At 45.4% G+C, this 17,030-nt stretch overlaps 1 protein-coding gene across 2 annotated transcripts in view; it reads left to right on the top strand.

Moving 5' to 3' along the window:
- The window catches only part of GRHL2 (grainyhead like transcription factor 2), a 173,928-nt gene that overhangs the window by 144,788 nt on the left and 12,110 nt on the right, over nucleotides 1-17,030 (top strand). Inside the window, exons 12-14 of one of the 2 annotated variants that reach the window (XM_049633542.1) lie at nucleotides 181-212; nucleotides 12,000-12,091; nucleotides 16,123-16,208. In XM_049633542.1, coding sequence (XP_049489499.1) covers nucleotides 181-212; nucleotides 12,000-12,091; nucleotides 16,123-16,208 — 210 coding nt within the window. Of the gene's footprint in view, nucleotides 1-180; nucleotides 213-11,996; nucleotides 12,092-16,122; nucleotides 16,209-17,030 lie in introns of both variants that reach the window. The other variant, XM_049633539.1, reaches the window with a different exon arrangement.

The raw sequence follows: 17,030 nt of genomic DNA, 5'->3' as shown, positions 1-17,030 counted from the left end.
TCCTTGGGGACGGACACACACACACACACACACACACACACACACACAGCATCATTAAACAGATTTGTCTTTTGTCTTCTTTAAGAGACAGTGTAAGCCTAGGAAAAGTTCTGTGCATCACGTAATAGATTTCCATTTCTTGTGTCTGACCTACAGTAAGCCTATTGTTTTGTTTCACAGGTGTATTACAACACGGATGATGAACGAGAAGGGTAAGACACTCCGTTCTTTCACTTTACCCCCAAAGTCCGTTCATGTCAGTAGAAATGGCTCTTAGAGCACTGGATAACCATGGGCTCAGCACTGAGAAAGGCTTGACCCTGGGCACTGAGAGGAAGGCTGGGAAATGCTGCTCTCCTTCTAAGCCTTTCTTTATCTCTCCTTCCTATGATCTGCCTTTGAATAACGAGCTATTTTTCTAAGTGGCACATCTCTTTGATTCCACCTTTTCACTGATAATCCAGTTCCTGAAATCTTTTGCCCCAACGCAGGATCGAGGTGAGCTTGAGGTGGCAGCCAGGCAGACATCCTGCCCTGCTGAGTACTGGGGTCCCCACATGTACCTCTTGAAATGGGCCTAGTGTGCTAACGGTGAGGCTGGTGTGAATGAAGCCAGGGAGGCTGAGAACTTAGTCACTGTCCATGGGATTGTAGGTAAGAGAGGGTTTACATGGGGTCCCTAAGGCTCCCAACTGTCTTGCACATCAAGTTTCTGCATGGTTCTTTCTATGCATTTACTCATTGTATAGACTCTAGAATTTTTGAGACAAAAAGGAACCTTCGAGGTCATTTAGCTGACCCTCTCTCCTAGGCAATGTACCAGAATATATCACATTAAAAAAATTTTTTTTAATATTTATTATTTTTGAGAGAGAGACAGACCTTGAGCGGAGGAGGGGGAGAGAGAGAGAGGAGACTGTGTCCAAAGCAGGCTCCAGGTTCCAGGCTCTGAGCTGTCAGCACAGAGCCCGATGCAGGGCTCCAGCTCGCGAGCAGCGAGATTATGACCTGAGCCGAAGTCGGATGCTTAACCGACTGAGCCATCCCGGTGCCCCGAGTATACCACATTTTTGATAGGTGATCAGCCAGCTTCTACCTGAATATTCTCACTGTATGTAAGATAGCTCATGACACCGTGGGACACTGAGAAAGTTAGTTTTGTCTGTTGAACTGATGTCTACCTTCTTTTGACTTCTACCCATTGCCTCTAGTTCTCTCTAGATAAGCCTCATGCTTTCCTCCTCATTCAAACATAGTTTTACCTTTCAGCATCCCCACTCCAGGGGACACCACCGAATTTGTTAATAGTTTCCTTAGAACTGGCTCTCAGAAATAAACATCTGTCCTCAACCACGTGAGTGGGAGGTTATACTGGGATGATTTCTTGTGACCCGGACCCTATTTTCCTCTTCAGTATCTATGTTACATTACATATATACAACTCAAATCTTGGTTTGCATTATGCATGTATAACTGGAATCTCTAGATCATTTTTTTCAGAGCTTCTCTATGCTTATGCAATTTATATATGTACTTAGAAAACATTTCCAGGCGAAGTAAGTGGAGCAGATATTGCTGTGTTCATTTCCTAGAGTGGAGTTGGGCAGACTGCAGTCTGAGGACCAAATCAACCCACCACCTGTTTTCATATTGTCTCTGAACATTTTTAAATGGAAAGAAAATCCAAAAGAAGCATGATATTGTGCGACACGTGAAAATTCTATGAGATTCAAGTGTCCATAAAGTTTAATTGGAACACAGCTGTGTTAATTCCTTTATGTCTTGTCTGTGGCCGCCTTGTGGCTACACCAGCAGAGCTGAGTCGTTCCAACACAACAGAGCCCTGTGTAGGAGAGCCAGGATGTTTGCTAATCTGGCCCTTTACAGAAAACGTGTGCCATCCTCTGGCCTAAAGGGTAAAGAATCTCAAAGGGGTCATTCCCCAGCTGGTTAGTAGCTGAACCTTGTCCATCCAGGATCTGGCCTCTAAATTCTGAGTTCTGAATTTGCTAAGTACCAAATTAGATTGTTCTTTTTATCTTGGCACATAGGTAATATATTCGCCGTGGCTGGAATGAACAGAAAGATTAGCGCTATCGGTTCTAATCTGTTACTCACATATTTCACAAGGGACAGTGTGGCGTCATGGAAAGAACAGTGACTCTGAGCTTAAGGAAGCCCACATTCTACTCCTGGGCCGCTGCTTACCAGTGTGAGGCCTGGGGCTGGCTCCTTGGTCTCTGGGCTTTGGTTTCTTCAGCCGTAGCCTGAGGATTTCGCATGAGGTGATCTTCGAGGTCTCATCTAGCACTGACATTCTTCCCTTCTCATGGGAAAAGTTAGCCTCCTAAGTGACAAGTGTCTGAGACCCAAGTGCTGCTTCATGCGCAGACCTCACCTGTGAGTCTACCTCAGCCTACACGGTCCTTCCTTGCAAGTTGGCAGCATTGAGGTGGCCAGTTGACCCACTTCTAACTCGTGTGGCTTGGCTTCTCAGTGAGAGCTACCCTTTGTTATTGTGTAATCGTGAGGCCTGAGGCCCAAGTCTGTGTCTCTCATACATCCAATTAGACTTCAGTTGAGCAATGCGGGTGGCTTTGGAGCTTCAGTGTTAATACGGAGTTGGTAGTTGCCTATTGTTATATGTAAAAGTAATAATTAACCTTCAGTGGATATGTTGGCTAGGCACCGTACTAAGTGCTTTCTATGCATTGTCTCACTGAACGCTCCCCACATTCCCATGGGGAAGGTGCTGTAATTACCTCCACTTTAGAATGAGCAAACTGGAACTTTCGAATTGAGAAACGTGTTCCAAGCCACACAGCGGGCAGTGGTAGAGGGTTGGAACCCGATCTAGCTGCTCTCCCCGTGGCCTGCTTTTAGCCATCGTGTCCTGTCACCCAACCCTCTTAATTCTTGATCTGTGACTGCCAAAGAGGCATAGAGACGGGCCCTCACCGTGATAGCTTTCTGGCCGTGGCAAAGGCACATCCTCGGCTCATCTTTTGGGGTACGGGACCCGCGTTGTGACGAGCCCGGATTCGTATACCTGGCAGAGGGGGTCAGCTCACCGAGCCCCGAGGACTGTCACCGTCCCCGGCACTTGCATAGCCTCCGTCAGGGCTGTCTCTGGCCACTTCTACACTCCCTGCCAGGCACAGTCAGTCAGTATGAAGGCATCTGATTAAGAGCAGGATTCATGCAGCCACCAGCGGGAGGAGGCACACCAGAGCCCCTCCCCCAGCAGCTCCGAGGCCAGCGTGCTGGTCAGACACAGGCTCGCTCACCAGTAGAGCCTGTGGCCTGACGTGCTGGTAAACCTGAATGAGATTAAAGAGGGAAACCAGAGAAAACGCAGATGAGGTGGGATGGGAAGCAGTCATCAGCCAAGGGCCCACACAGAACAAAAAGAGGAACACCTGCCTGTTCCTGCCTCCTTGTCCGATGATAAACGATGGTTTGGGGTGACTTCTCGTGTGAGTTTGGCAAGCAACAGACCCCGTGCAGATTTGTTTCATAGGCAAGGGTACAAGTTAGATACAGAGGCTTTGGGTACCACTTCTCAGCAGCAGGCCTCTTGTTGCACTTTGGAATCACCTTGGGAGATGAAAATTATGGGGATTTTTATTTAATTGGTGTGGGATGCAGCTTAGGTACAGAGACCTTTTTTTTTTTTTTTTTTTTTTTTTGTAAGTTTATTTGAGAGACAGAGAATCCCAAGCAGAATCCATGTTGTCAGCACAGAGCCTGACACAGGGCTCGATCCCACAAACTGTGAGATCATGACCTGAGCTGAAATCAAGAGTCAGATGCTTAACTGGCTGAGCCACCCAGGCATCCCAGTAGGGAGACCTTTTTAAAGTCCCCAAGTGATTCTAAAACTCAGCAGTGTTTGAGAACCACTGCTCAGGAGCCTGTCGGCCATGATTGGAATCAGGCTTTTACAAGCTCTGTAATTTAATAGAACAACTGTTTGGAGTCTTACTTAAAAGTAGCAAATAATAATACCTAACTGATAGACTTACAGGCATTAGTATCTCAAATGTCCCGGCCTATGGAAGGTGCTTTCAAAAAACAAAACTCATGGCTATTATTATTATTGTTAAGGTTCCTTTTCAGGCCCCCAGTAAATTAAACTTAATTGGGAAATGGAAAAGAGGGAGATGAAGCAGAATGGAAAGAACAAGCCAGACAGGAAGAATTTCCTGTGGAATATGGGCCCTTAACCAGGGATTCATGAATGGCTCTTATGGGGAAGAGGGAAGGGCTTTAAACCCCCTGAAATCATATGTAAATTGCTATGAAATGTCATGAATGGTGGGAAAGTCTATTCCGTTACTTTTGGGGATCCGGCCTCCATCCCCATCTGACCTCTCTAGTTCCTGGAAAACCCTTCTTGCCTTACTCTCTTGTCCACAGTCGTCCGCACGGGAGTGCCCCCTATTCCTTCCTGCCGTGAGGTCCCTTCAATCTAGCAGCTCTGTAGCTTTCGCACTGCATTTGAGGCACAGGAACCCTTGGCAAGTTTGGGTGGTCCTGTGTCTGGAGGAAAGTGATTTTCCTCCATAAATCTTCCATTCATTGCCTTGGTGCTGCTTAGGATCCTCAGACCACAATCCTCTCCAAAACCTTCTCTTATCTCCTCGCTCATTCTCAAAGAGAAGAAGCCCCATTGTATAATCTCCTCATGAAACTTAGGAAAAACCAGAAGACAAATGTTGGGCAGGGCAACCCTGTAGATTGGTCCCATACCAGCTCAGAGAGACAGCTCCCAGAGTGACTTCACTCTTCATGCTGAGTGCCGCCAGCAGAGGGCCCTGCCATTCCTCTTGCCAGAAGGAGAGTACTTAGATCTTGCCAAACCAAACCATGAGCTTGGTCACAGTGTTGCTGAGAAAAAGAGGCAATTCTGGTAGTCATCTACCAGCCTGAAAGCAAAGGCTTTGAGTAAAACTCAATACCTTTTGGCCTTTGGGGAAATTAGAGATTATTAACCGATCACCAGGGAGTGCATTTAATATTAAATTTGAAGTCATCACCCTGTGTTCATCAGCACAAAATAAAATTCTTCTAGAATTCTGCAATACAATTTTTTTGAGAGAGAGAGAGAAAGGCAGAGCATGAGCATGTGCACCAGCTGGGAGGGGCAGAGGGAGAGGGAGAATCTTAAGCAGGCTCCAAGCCCGGCTCTGAGCCCAAGGCGGGGCTGGATCTTGAGCTGAGACAAAATCAAGAGTTGGAGGCCTAACCAACTGAGCCAGCCAGGCACCCCTGCACTACTTCTTTTAAAGGGGCAGTTTCTCAGAGCTCCAAGTATTTGTCTTCGATAAGGTTCTCTTTGATAAGGGATGCTAAGCAAACCATGAAATGTAGGGTATGATAGGCTTTGTTTTACCACAAAAACATGAATACAAAGGTGATTAAAAGCAGAGGGCAATTGGGGCTCTTGGGTGGCTCAGGTGGTTAAGAGTCCAACTTTTGATTTTGGCTCAGGTCATGACCTCATGGTTTGTGAGATCGAGCCCTGCATCAGGCTCTGTGCTGACCGTGTAAAGCCTCTCCTATCTCTGCCCCTTCCCAACTCATGTGCTTGCATGCTCACTCTCTCTCTCTCTCTCAAAATAAGTAAATAAACTTAAAAAAAAAAAATAGAGGACAATTTCCTTAATGTCCCAAAGAGGAAATGAAAACATAAATTAAAGTTTGGGAGCCAGTTTGAGTAGTGAAACCTTTACAGCTATCTCCAGAAGCATCAATGATTTACTGACACTTGCTCTATTGATTTAGTTAACCTACATTTAAAGAATAATATATAATTTAGAAACCTGTCACATTTTATGAAACACTTTTATTCAAATTCTTTTATTTTTATTTTTTTATTAAAATATTTTTGAGTTTATTTATTTTGAGAGAGAGAGAGAAAGAGACTACAAACAGGGTAGGGGCAGAGAGAGAATCCCAAGCTGGCTCTTCACTGTTATGAACGGTGAGATCGTGATCTGAGCCGAGATCTAGAGGCCAACATTTAACCAACTGGGCCAAACAGGCGCCTCTTTAAATTCTTATAATTCATCTTTGACGTAGTGTCTTTCTCATTACTAAAGTTACATTTTAGCTCATCTCACACCGTTTCTCAGGGGAATTCTTTGCCACTACCATCAAAGTGGAGATACAGCGCTTTTTAAATCCGTATATGTGAGATTGTCCTTGGAAATTTTATCCCAAGCCATAGATATTGATTCTCATAACATGAGAAATAGCTACACAAGTGACTGCCGCTGTGTTGCCTCCCATTTTCAATTCTGTTTTTAATTGAAATTTTTATTTCAAGGTAATGGCAGATCTGTATGTAGTTGTAAGGAGCCCGCCTGCTTTTTGATTGATACATTTTAATTTTTTAATGTTAGATATTGAATTTAAAAACCCACCCAGTAGTACTCAAATCTGTATCAGATCGGCAAGGGGAGTTTTAAAAAAAATATTTAATATATTTTCATCAGTTTCTTACATTAGTACCAGTTATTCATGCTTGTATACTACTTTGCTGTTTTGCAAACTGGAAGATTTAAACTAAAAACTCCTTTTGTAAATTTAACCTATATTTACCCTTGCCACTGCTCTTCATTTCTTCCTCGATTTCTCTGTTTTGCCTTGGGATTTTTTTTTTCCTGGTGCCTGAAGAACTCTGTTTAATATTTTTCTTGTTGAGCTTTTGGCAAAGAGTTCTCGCATACTGTTTGTTCATTGTTTGCTTGTTGTAAGTGCTTTTCTTTCACAGTCACTTTTGTAGGATAGTTTTGCTAGATACCAAATTCCAAGTTGTCAGTTGCTTTCTTTCAGTTTTGGTTTCCATCATTACTGTTGAGACGTCACAGGTCTGTCTTATTGTTGCTATTTCACATGTAATTGTCCATCCTTCCCTTCCCTTCCCTTCCCTTCCCTTCCCTTCCCTTCACTTCCCTTCCCTTCCCTTTCCTTCCTTCCTTCCTTCCTTCCTTCCCCTTTTCCTTCCTTCCTTCCTTCCCCTTTTCCTTCCTTCCCTTTCTTATTGTTTGAGGAGACTGCTTTAAAATGTTTTTTGGAATTTTCATTAAGATGTTCCTACATGTAGGTTTTCTCTACTTTTTTCCTGCTTGGTGTTTTATAGCACTTATTGAATCTGTGGGTTGATGTTTTTCATCAGTTTGGGAACATTATTGGCTATTCTGTCTTCAAATAGTGCTTCTTATGTGTTCCCTCTCTCCACCCCTTTGAGATCATAAATGGGTATTAGAACTTTTTATTGTGTCCCTATGCTTTTTATGTGCTTTTCTCAAACCTCTGTCTTCTTTGCTCACCAAGCACCAGCCTGGATATTTTCTATTGACCTAACTTTCAACTCTGTTAAATTCATCTACTGAGTTCTTAATTTCAGTTATTGTCCTTTTTAGTTCTAGGATTTCCATTCAATTGGTTTATTTGTTTTAATAGATTCCAGCTCTATATGTCTTGTCATTTATTTTCATGAGCACAATAATTACAATTATTTTAATGTTCAAATCTGGTAACTCAAATAATAATATGCTAGAAGTGTGTTTTCTGTGGGCATATTTCTATGGTCTTTTTTTCCCTCGGTCCTTTTTATTAGTATATTTGATAAGCATTAGTTGAATGATGAACAATATATGTAAAAATTACGGAAGATCTGGATGACCATGTTTTTCTCTTGTGAAGGTTTTCCCTGTCCTCTGGTGTACAGCCTGCGTGAATGCACAACACTATACCCCAGTCAGGGCAGAACTGACACTAAGCTGGATTGCAGTTTGTATTAGCCTCAGACTACCTCTAATTTATCCTAACCCCCAGACTGTAGCTCTGAGGAAATTTTCTATGGGCCTTCCTTCTTGGTGGGGTCTGGAATCCAATTTTTGCCTCTCTAGCGTGGGGAGACTACCCAAACATCCTCTATGATTTTCAAGAGCTCTCTGCTTAATTTCCTAGTCTCCTGTCCTGTGCAGTTTAGCGACTTGGCACATGCCTTGGAAGGAATACTACATTGTCTGGCTCACTTCTCTGTGCTTCCCTACTCTCTGGAAGTTTTCCCATAAGCCTTAGATATCTTTGCAGCACCAAACACCAATTTCCGTTTCTCTAACTTCATAAGATTGCCAAAAGCTGTGCGTATGTGCCTTTGTCCCTGCGTATGTGCCTCTGCTCGGATGATCACCCTCTGCTTCCAGTCGAGAACTAGCTCTGAGGGAACAGTGCCTCACTGATCACCAGCTCACCTTCTTTGTGTTCTCTTCCCTGAGATTTCTGCTCCTGAAGCGCTCGCTGGCTGCCCCATCAGCAGTCTCCAATACCTTCAAGAGGTCTTCTGTTTGTTTTTTAAATTTTATACAGTTTCACATTGTTCTTGGCTAGAACACTGGCTTGCCACAAGCTGCAACATCTTGTCAGAAACAGGAATATCTGTATTTCCGCTTCAAATAATCCTTTGGGGGCCTACCGACCTGGTTATTCCTTGCATTTTTGAGCTCGTAACTCCAGTAATCATTATGGAATCTAGATGTGGGTTTTGTTTGTGTTTTGCTAATTCGGTCAGATGAATTCTGTCACTGCCCCAAACTAGTATTGATTAAAGTCATTTTGGGATGATTACCCAACAAGTCATGTGTTATTGAAATCAATTGAGATCCTACTCCATCCTGTAGGAGACCTTGCAAGGACTTGAACATAAGAGGGCCTCCTCTTTTCTGAGGGGAGGAAGCTCAATTCATTTGAGGCAGACATGGTAATTAGCACACATAGACCATAAGCAGAGTTGTGAAATAGACAAACTGTGTCTCCATGGTGGCTGCAACTCATTTCTGCACTTTATTTTGCTGCCTCCTCACTAGGGGCAAATGGCTAGTGCACCTGAGCTTGGCAGGTATGGCCAGAGACCCAGGCCTCAGAGCTGAACACCTTCCCAAATTTTTTCTGATGAGACTTAGCAGTTTGTGTGTACCTCAGCGACTTTCTTTCCCTGAGATTGACCCCACAAGGCAATGGCTTCATGGGCTGCTAAACCTGGGGTCACTCACAGCCACACATTTGCCAGCGAAATAGAGGTTGATGTCAGAGGAAGCACCTTCTTCTGTTTCTCTGGTCCTTCTCTGGTACCGCAGTGGTACAATACAGCGTAATTGGACAAGGCATTAGGAGACCTGGAATTTGTGTCTTTTCGCCTATTAAGTGAGTCTGTCATACCTGGCCCTCTTTTCTTGCCTTTGAAAATAAATGAAACATTTGAATCCAGACCACACAAACTGATTGACTCCTGCTGGGTTTATTGATTCAAAAGTGTGAAAAAGCACTTTTTTTTTGCACTCCCAAGAGACATGTGTTTTATCCAAGATGTTATTTTAATGGCAGAGTTTGTCATGGCTCAGAATTGGGTGCTATCAAAAGTCAGCAGAACTGGAGAAACATAAATAGATCTTGCTTGGTGAGAAAAAGAAAATCACTGGTTTAGGAACCCTCACACAGCAGGAGAGCATGTCTGGTGATATTTCAGGCTCTGTACCTGTTACTAAATATCACCAGACTGGAGCTGTGTGAATAGATTTTTAATCATCTGTTCCCAAGGTCACGGTCACTCCATTTCCAAGACAATGGAATAACATGACCTGCTTTTATGATAACAGAGTGAGGTGAAGACAGAAGAAACAGTGCCCTAACAGTTTATTACTGGCATGAACTGGGACTTGAGTTTGAGTTTTCCCTCTAGTTGTGTTCGCCATTTGGCTTACTAGGGAATAAAAGAGAATGCTGACTCTTAATATCGATTTCTCATACCCTCACTCATCATTACCTCGGATTCTGAGTACCTTTATCATGAGTCGTCCCTCAAAGCCACATTCTCTAAACAGTCTGTTTTGCTTATTAGCTGCATTGCCCTGTACTTATTCACTAAAATAGGGATAAGATTACACCTTGCCCTGGCTGGCTCACACAGGGTTCATGAGACCTAACTGACCAACAAGATGAAAAGTACTTTGTAAAATATGAAGTTATTTAAAAAAATTGATAGGCCTTTTTGGAACACTTAGAGTATACGATGATAAAGTATTGTTGGTTTAATAATTTAAACTATTAGAGTTAATAGAAATACTTACTGAGATGTCCATACTTTTGTACCACTTTGTACCTCTGGACCCCACCACTGGCTTGACTTGAGAACTGATAAATAGCTTCTTAATGACAGCAATGCCAATGGGGAGTTGCCTTTGAAGCAGGGGTTTGTATTATCTTGGAAGTTTGGTATTGATATAATGTCACCCTGCCGTGCAGGAAGCTTTTCCAACATGGGTCCTAAACTTGGACCAAAGTGGACTATTTGTTCTCTGATGGTACATGGAAACTTGGATGTCTTTCAAGGTCTCTGCCATATTTATTCTTCTCCATCTCCCTCCCTCTCTCTCTCTCTCTCTCTCTCTCTCTCTCTCTCTCTCGTCTCTCCACCTTTAATCATCATTGTCCTCATCATCTCTAACAAGTAGCACTTATAGGAGGCAACCTTGTGTGTGCTCTCTGTATGTCGAATTTATTTAATTCTTTCCACAGCCTCCTTTTAAAGACAAGGAATCTGAGACTCAGGGCAGTTGAGGAACTTGTCCATATTCCCATAGCTAGTAAATTGTAGAGCAGGGGTTTAAACCAAAGTAGTCTGGATCCAGAGTTCACTTCTTAACAATTCTACTGAACTGCGTGTCTGGCATTGCTTCACGTGCCTGGTTCCAGGCATCTCCAGAGACAGTAGAAATTTCTCAATGTCTGTCTACTCCCTTGAGGGCTTGAAGAATACCAAGACTCCATTCAGGAGCATTTTCTCCGTGTCTGAGCCCGTTCAGGCTGCTATAACAAAATACCATAAACCGGGTGGCTTAAACAACAGAAATGTGTTCTGGAGGCTAGAAGTGTGAGATCAGGTGCCCGTATGGTTGGTGTCTGGTGAGAACCCTCTTCTGGCTTGCAGATGGCCCTCTTCCCGCTGTGTCTTCACATGGCAGTTCTTTCTTATTAAAACGCTCATCCCATCATAGGGGCTCCGCCTTCATGTCCTAATTACCTTTCAAGGGCCCCACCCCTGAATGTCACCTTACTGGAGAGTGGGGTTTCAGCATATGCATTTGGCACACACCTGCAGCCCGCAGTACCCAGCATCACTGACTTCTCTTCAATGACAGTCTGTCCTTCTAATCTCCATTCCTCTCAAAGAGCTCTCGCTTTCCTTAAAGAGGCCAGAATGGTCAGGAACTTTGGGAGGAAATGCAGAACCACCAGCACGGCTCCGGTGGGGACATGTGGGGACCCAGCACCGTATGGGATCCAGGGAGTGGAGGGAGGGGATCCAGGGGAGGAAACGGCTGGGCAGCCAAGGTCTGGGTCTCTCGAGAACTTCTACCACTGCGGTCCCATCTACTTCAGCCAGACAGAGCCATAGATGGGCAGAAAGTCGGGGCAGCCTCAGAACTGACTGAGCCAGCCAGGCGAGCCCATATCATCTCCAACCCCCCCCCCCCCCCCCCCCCCCGCCACCCCGTGCCCTCAGGGGCTGGCAAGAAAGTGCAGGACACTCAGGCCCCAGCTAGATGGGAGGGGTTGATAACTTGGAGACCACAGAGACCCCAGGGCTCACTCCTGCTCTCCCCACCCCAGCCCCGATCTTTTGAGCAGGAAGGAGGTTAGGTGTGGGATGGAGTGGCTGAAACCCAGAGGTCTCATCTTGGGTCCATATTCAGCAATGAGGAGTATGTGTTTGGTCCATGCCCCAAAGACATTGGCACGTGTGTTCTGCCCCAGACAGGGATGACCTGGGACCTGTAGGGGGAGGAGGGAGGTTGCTGAGTGGATCCAGTTGTGGAAAACTAAGGATGGCATAAGCAAAAGAAAAAGCCCCAGAAACGCACACGTGAACCTTTCTTTTGGCCCCCTGCATGCTTTACTTAACAATTTCTGCCCATCTTTTCTAGCAGCAGTGTCCTTGTCAAACGGATGTTCAGGCCCATGGAAGAGGAGTTTGGTCCAGCACCTTCTAAGCAGATGAAAGAAGAAGGGATGAAGCGAGGTATCTCCTCACTGGCATTGCCAAGGTTACCCACCCTCCCATCATGAATGGTGGGGGCGCTTCTCGGGGACCCATGCAGCCCCGCCCAGGCCCTGTGCTTTAGGGCTGGCCTGGGGATTGTTTATTGACACAGGAAAGTCCACAGTCTTTTCCTTCACTTTCAGTCCTATCCTTGTAAGCACCATAAGCAAACATTTATTCTTTCTGGGCACTGGTTCTCTCCTTTGCCTTGGGAGAAACGTAACCAGTGAGGTCAGAGGTTAAAAAGAAACTTGTGCTGCGTATGTGACAATAGCATCTCAGAAGAATCGTTCCATAGATGCAAAGGATTAACCTCGTACAAATACATGAGTTCTGACCTCACAACTGACTTTCTCGCAGTCAAGGATCTTACTCCACTTCATCAAGAGAGTAAGAAACAAAGCGAGAGTGTGTCAATGTCTTGCTCAGCATGTCGAGGCTCTACGTGACTCACTGGCCTTCCTTGGAGCAAGAGGAAAGTGTGGGGAATGGCCGTTTCCCCCCATATCCTGCTATAGCCAACACCAGGAGCTCCCAGGGATCTTAGACATATGGTACCGGAATTTCAGTGAGTCAGGTTACCAGGTTAAATATGTTCGCCGTCCACACAGGCTTGAGTTGTTTGCTAATGAGACATTTTCTTTTCTGTTTGTTGTAATGGGATTTGCATAATGGTCAAGAGCATCCCCTCTGTAGCCTACCTCAGCCCTTCAGAGTTGTATGACCTTGGGAAGAACCCCCTGCCCCTTCAAGTCCTCATTTGTAAAACAGGGCTGACAAGAGTTCCTACCTTTAGAGTCCCTGTGAGGACCGGTGAACTTTAATGTATGTAAAACACTTAACTCAGGTGCCTAGCACATAGTAAGCACCCTGTTCACTATTGTAGCTGTGAGTTTTATTATTAGGTCTGCATCTAGTTACGGTCTATTCATCGTGAATAAGTAATTCGTGTTTCAAAATGGAAAGAGCATGAATACCTGGGTGGTGTTAATTACATTAGCAACATTTATACCTTTAAAAGACTGGCTGATTTCACAGGCTTACCATCAAACATTCAAGGGCATTTTGAGCACCATTCCCGCGTGCCTTTTATATCGCATACTTCAGAATGAAGGCAGAATTATATGGAAATGAAGAACCACACAGGCGACAGGAATTGTAGCTCCCATCCATATCTAGTGCATGCTGGCTAGTCCAATGGTTGTGTCTTTCAGATTAGTTTGAGACTGTGAGGTCAGTACAAAAATTGCCACTGGGAATTTTATCGGGCTGTGACCAAAAAGCAAGTCTGCGGCCTTCGAAACATCTAAATCATAGAGACACATGAGGGCGCTGCAACCCACCAGCAATAGAGAAATGCTCTCCTGGGAGTGGCTTTTCTTTGGAAAAAGGACAGTGGAGTTCCTGAGCCCCTCGCCTGGAGCTCCCAGTCTGAGCTGGTCTTTGACAAACAGGAGGAATCAGGGTCAGTGATGGTTGCTATTGTTTATTCCTTGGAAGTTCTCCAAGGAGAGAAAATGATCGTAATTATCACCAGTGCCATTCTTTGTTGTTCTGCCTTGGTAGCTACTTCTCTGGGTGGCTCCGTGGGAGTCACTTGGAGCCTGCCCCTGTGGCCGTCTGCCTCTCCTGTGGTGTCTGGGATGCAAGATGGACCTTAATGCTGTCGTTAATGGAGTTGATTATTTGAGTGTCCTCCCTCAGATGCACAGTGACAGAAGCGGACGCCCTGGGGCAGGCTGTGGGGGTGTGCTGTGAGCCCAGCGTGCCCTGTGTGACTGTCAGCATGCCCAGCCGGGGTGGGGGTGGGGGGACGGTGGCACGACCCTGTTTCTCCCACAGCCCGTCAACACGCCTCCATCCCGCCTTTAACCCCTTACGGTGACACTTGGGGCAAGAGTATCAGCCATGCTCTTTCAAAGACAATGATTTTAAAAGAAGAAGTTTGTAAACCCAATGGAAGCAGTACTCATTTTAATAGAATATGTTTGGGGTTTCCTTAGTGTCAGCCTACATTTTTCTGTTGGTGGCTGCAGGAAGAAGTTATAGAAGGTTCGCTGTAACAGCCGCCATATTTTAGAATTTAATTTTCCTCATCTAGTTGTACCTGGGGTGGGGGGGCCTGTGGTCTAATTTTTTCTCATTGTACTGCTGACGCTGAGTCCTCTTACACCGCCGTTAGGTCACCAGATCATTTTAGATCATTTTAGCTGAAATGGAAACTATCAAATATTCCTTCCAAAGGACTAAGTTTTGACATCTTTGGAGACACGCTCAATGTGTTTATTTAATTGGTAGTTTATTTTTATACTTGGTAAAGAGAAGAAACTTTGCAATACTTCAGGGTTGTTTTTTTTTTTTTTCTTTTTTGTCGTGCACAAACTGAACATCTGCTGTCTACAGAAAGAAAATGTAGGCAGAACCCATGTGCATTCACGTAGACTCTGCCTTTATAAAGCAAGCAGCTTTAATGACGTCCTTGGGGACTGGGGAGGGGTGGGAAGAAGGGGCAGGAGTTTGAGTTAGAGTGGGTTTCATTTTCTGGCTCCAGCTTCATTCTTTCTGGTGGTGACCGTAGCTCTCTTGGTATCTGACTATGGTCAGAGGCTCAGCAGAGTTTCTTTTTTCTTTTTCTTTTTTAAAGTTTATTTCTTTATTTTGAGAGAGTGCGTGGGAGGGGCAAAGAGAGAGAGAGACAGAGCTCTGGTGTGGGGCTTGAAATCCCGAACCATGAGATCGTGACCTGAGCTGACATCGAGTTGGATGCTTAACTGAGTCACCCAGGCACCCCTCAGCAGGGTTTCTTGACTGTACATTCTTCCTGGAATAGCCAGGTGCAGGGGGCTTCAGTCTTGGCCTTGTCCCTCCCTCTGAAGTTAGAGCCAGAACCCACATCACTGGGAGGAGAGAGAAAGCGCAGTCAGCTCAGGGGGCTGGAGGGTCACATCGGAATGAGGTCCCCAGTGTTTCTGGGCCACGCCCTAGGGTAGTGGGTGTAGGGAAGGGTCTGCCATGGCAGAGTGTCTTCTCCTCTCTGATGGTGTCTGGGGTACCGACCATCTCTCCTAGTCAGCGCTTCAGCAAACTGGGACTGTTCCGTTATAGACAAGTGAACACAAAGCTGTGCTTACCTCCACTGAGGAACCTAGAACCGCGACAGGTGCTTCATCGCGGCATGTGCCGAGGGTGGACCGGTGCTCGCTGGGTGCCGGGCATGGTGCTAAGCGCCCCACGTGGGTGCTATGCATTTAAGTCTCACGGCAACATTATTATCCCCGTTTTCCAGGGAAAATCAACGCTTGGAGAGGGTAAGTGAGCAGGGCCCCACAGTGAACTGGGGTCAAAGCCAGGCCCATACTCCACGTCCTCCTCTTCTCCCTCGGCTTGCCTCTGACAGGCACTGGCTACCTCCCGGGCCTTTGCACATGCTAGTCTGTCTGCCTGGAGTTGCTCTCCCTGCCCTCTCCCCCCACCTCCCCACCTCCGGGAAAAGCCTAGGCCCTGTAAGCACTCTCTCGTGTCTTTTTCCTTCTGAACTCATCCAACCCCGGATGGCTATCTGCTTATTTGAGGAATGCCTCAAATTCCTGCCTCCCTAAGTGACTACAGATTCCTTAAGGGCAGACCATGCCTTAATTCAGGGCTGCACCTCAGCTCGTAGCACACAGCCTCATGGGTATTTGCAATATTTGTTGAATGATCAGATGAATACATAGGAGTCAGAGGTCACAGAAAGAGATGTATCATGGACATGTGAATAGTGTGGGACAGCATCACAGCCTGCTAAGTGTAGCCTAGTTGTCAGTATACTCCATCGAGGGGCCTCGGCCCCCCGGCTGCTGATCGTCTGTGGAGGTGCGTCAGTCACCCTTGTAGGGGTCATCAGGGTCCGGGGTCCGCGACCTCGCAGATACTGTCAGCCTCTGGCAGGTGTGTGTCAGGAAGTGGCCGGGAGTGGTGGCAGCTGTGTGGGCTCCTGGGTCACCGCCTCGCCTCTGCTTCTCTTTCAGTGCTTTTGTACGTGCGGAAGGAGACGGACGACGTGTTCGACGCTTTGATGTTGAAATCCCCCACGGTGAAGGGCCTGATGGAAGCGGTAAGCAGGGGGACCCGTCAGCCTCTGGGAAACCTGCTTGTGTTCTCCTGAGCTGGAGTCCGTTCATTAAAATGCAGCCTTCCAGATGGCTCCAGAATGAGCTTTATAAAAAAAAAAAAAAAAAAAAAACAGATTTAGGGAAACACTGATCTGATCTCCATCACTGTCAGGGCCTCTTAGCATCTTAAGGAGAAGGAAACTTTAGACAAACTGCCAATTCCTGTCAATTTAAGGCTAATCAGAGTAAGATTGCTATACAGGAAGGTTAATCTGTGAGTTTCCATTGGTCTCTGCATGAAACCAAATTAGATACGTCTAACTTCCAAATAGGCACAGAAGAAAAACAATTAGGAAGTGTCTTGCGAGCTGTGATAGTGAAACCCAAAATAAAAATATGACCTCACGTATATATCTGAGGTTACTATCTGAGGTTATCTAAGGTGATGTATGTATATATATCGGAGGTAAGAGATATCTGAAGTCCCTCCCTCCCTTCTCATCCCTAATTTAGTCGATCACGGTGGAACCTGGGCTCAGGAAAAGTTATTTTATGTTTTATCCATCTGAATATGACTTTAATATGACTCTACTTTGAATATGATTTCTCACCGCCACTTTGTTTTTGTTTTGTTTTGTTTTTGTTTTTGAGTACAACTGTGTTATAGAGGATCTGGGTTTTCTATGGTGACGGAGACACTGCCAGGGGACCGTCCCAACTCATTTGTGGGTCTGCAAAACGGCTACAGCATCTTGGGTTGTGAGGCAAAACATTAAAATGTATAGGATAGTGGAATCTCTAAGTGGAATCATACAATATGTGGT

This window comes from Panthera uncia, chromosome F2, assembly GCF_023721935.1.
Source record: "Panthera uncia isolate 11264 chromosome F2, Puncia_PCG_1.0, whole genome shotgun sequence".
Lineage (NCBI taxonomy): Eukaryota > Metazoa > Chordata > Mammalia > Carnivora > Felidae > Panthera > Panthera uncia.
This window is presented reverse-complemented; position numbering and strand designations above follow the sequence as displayed.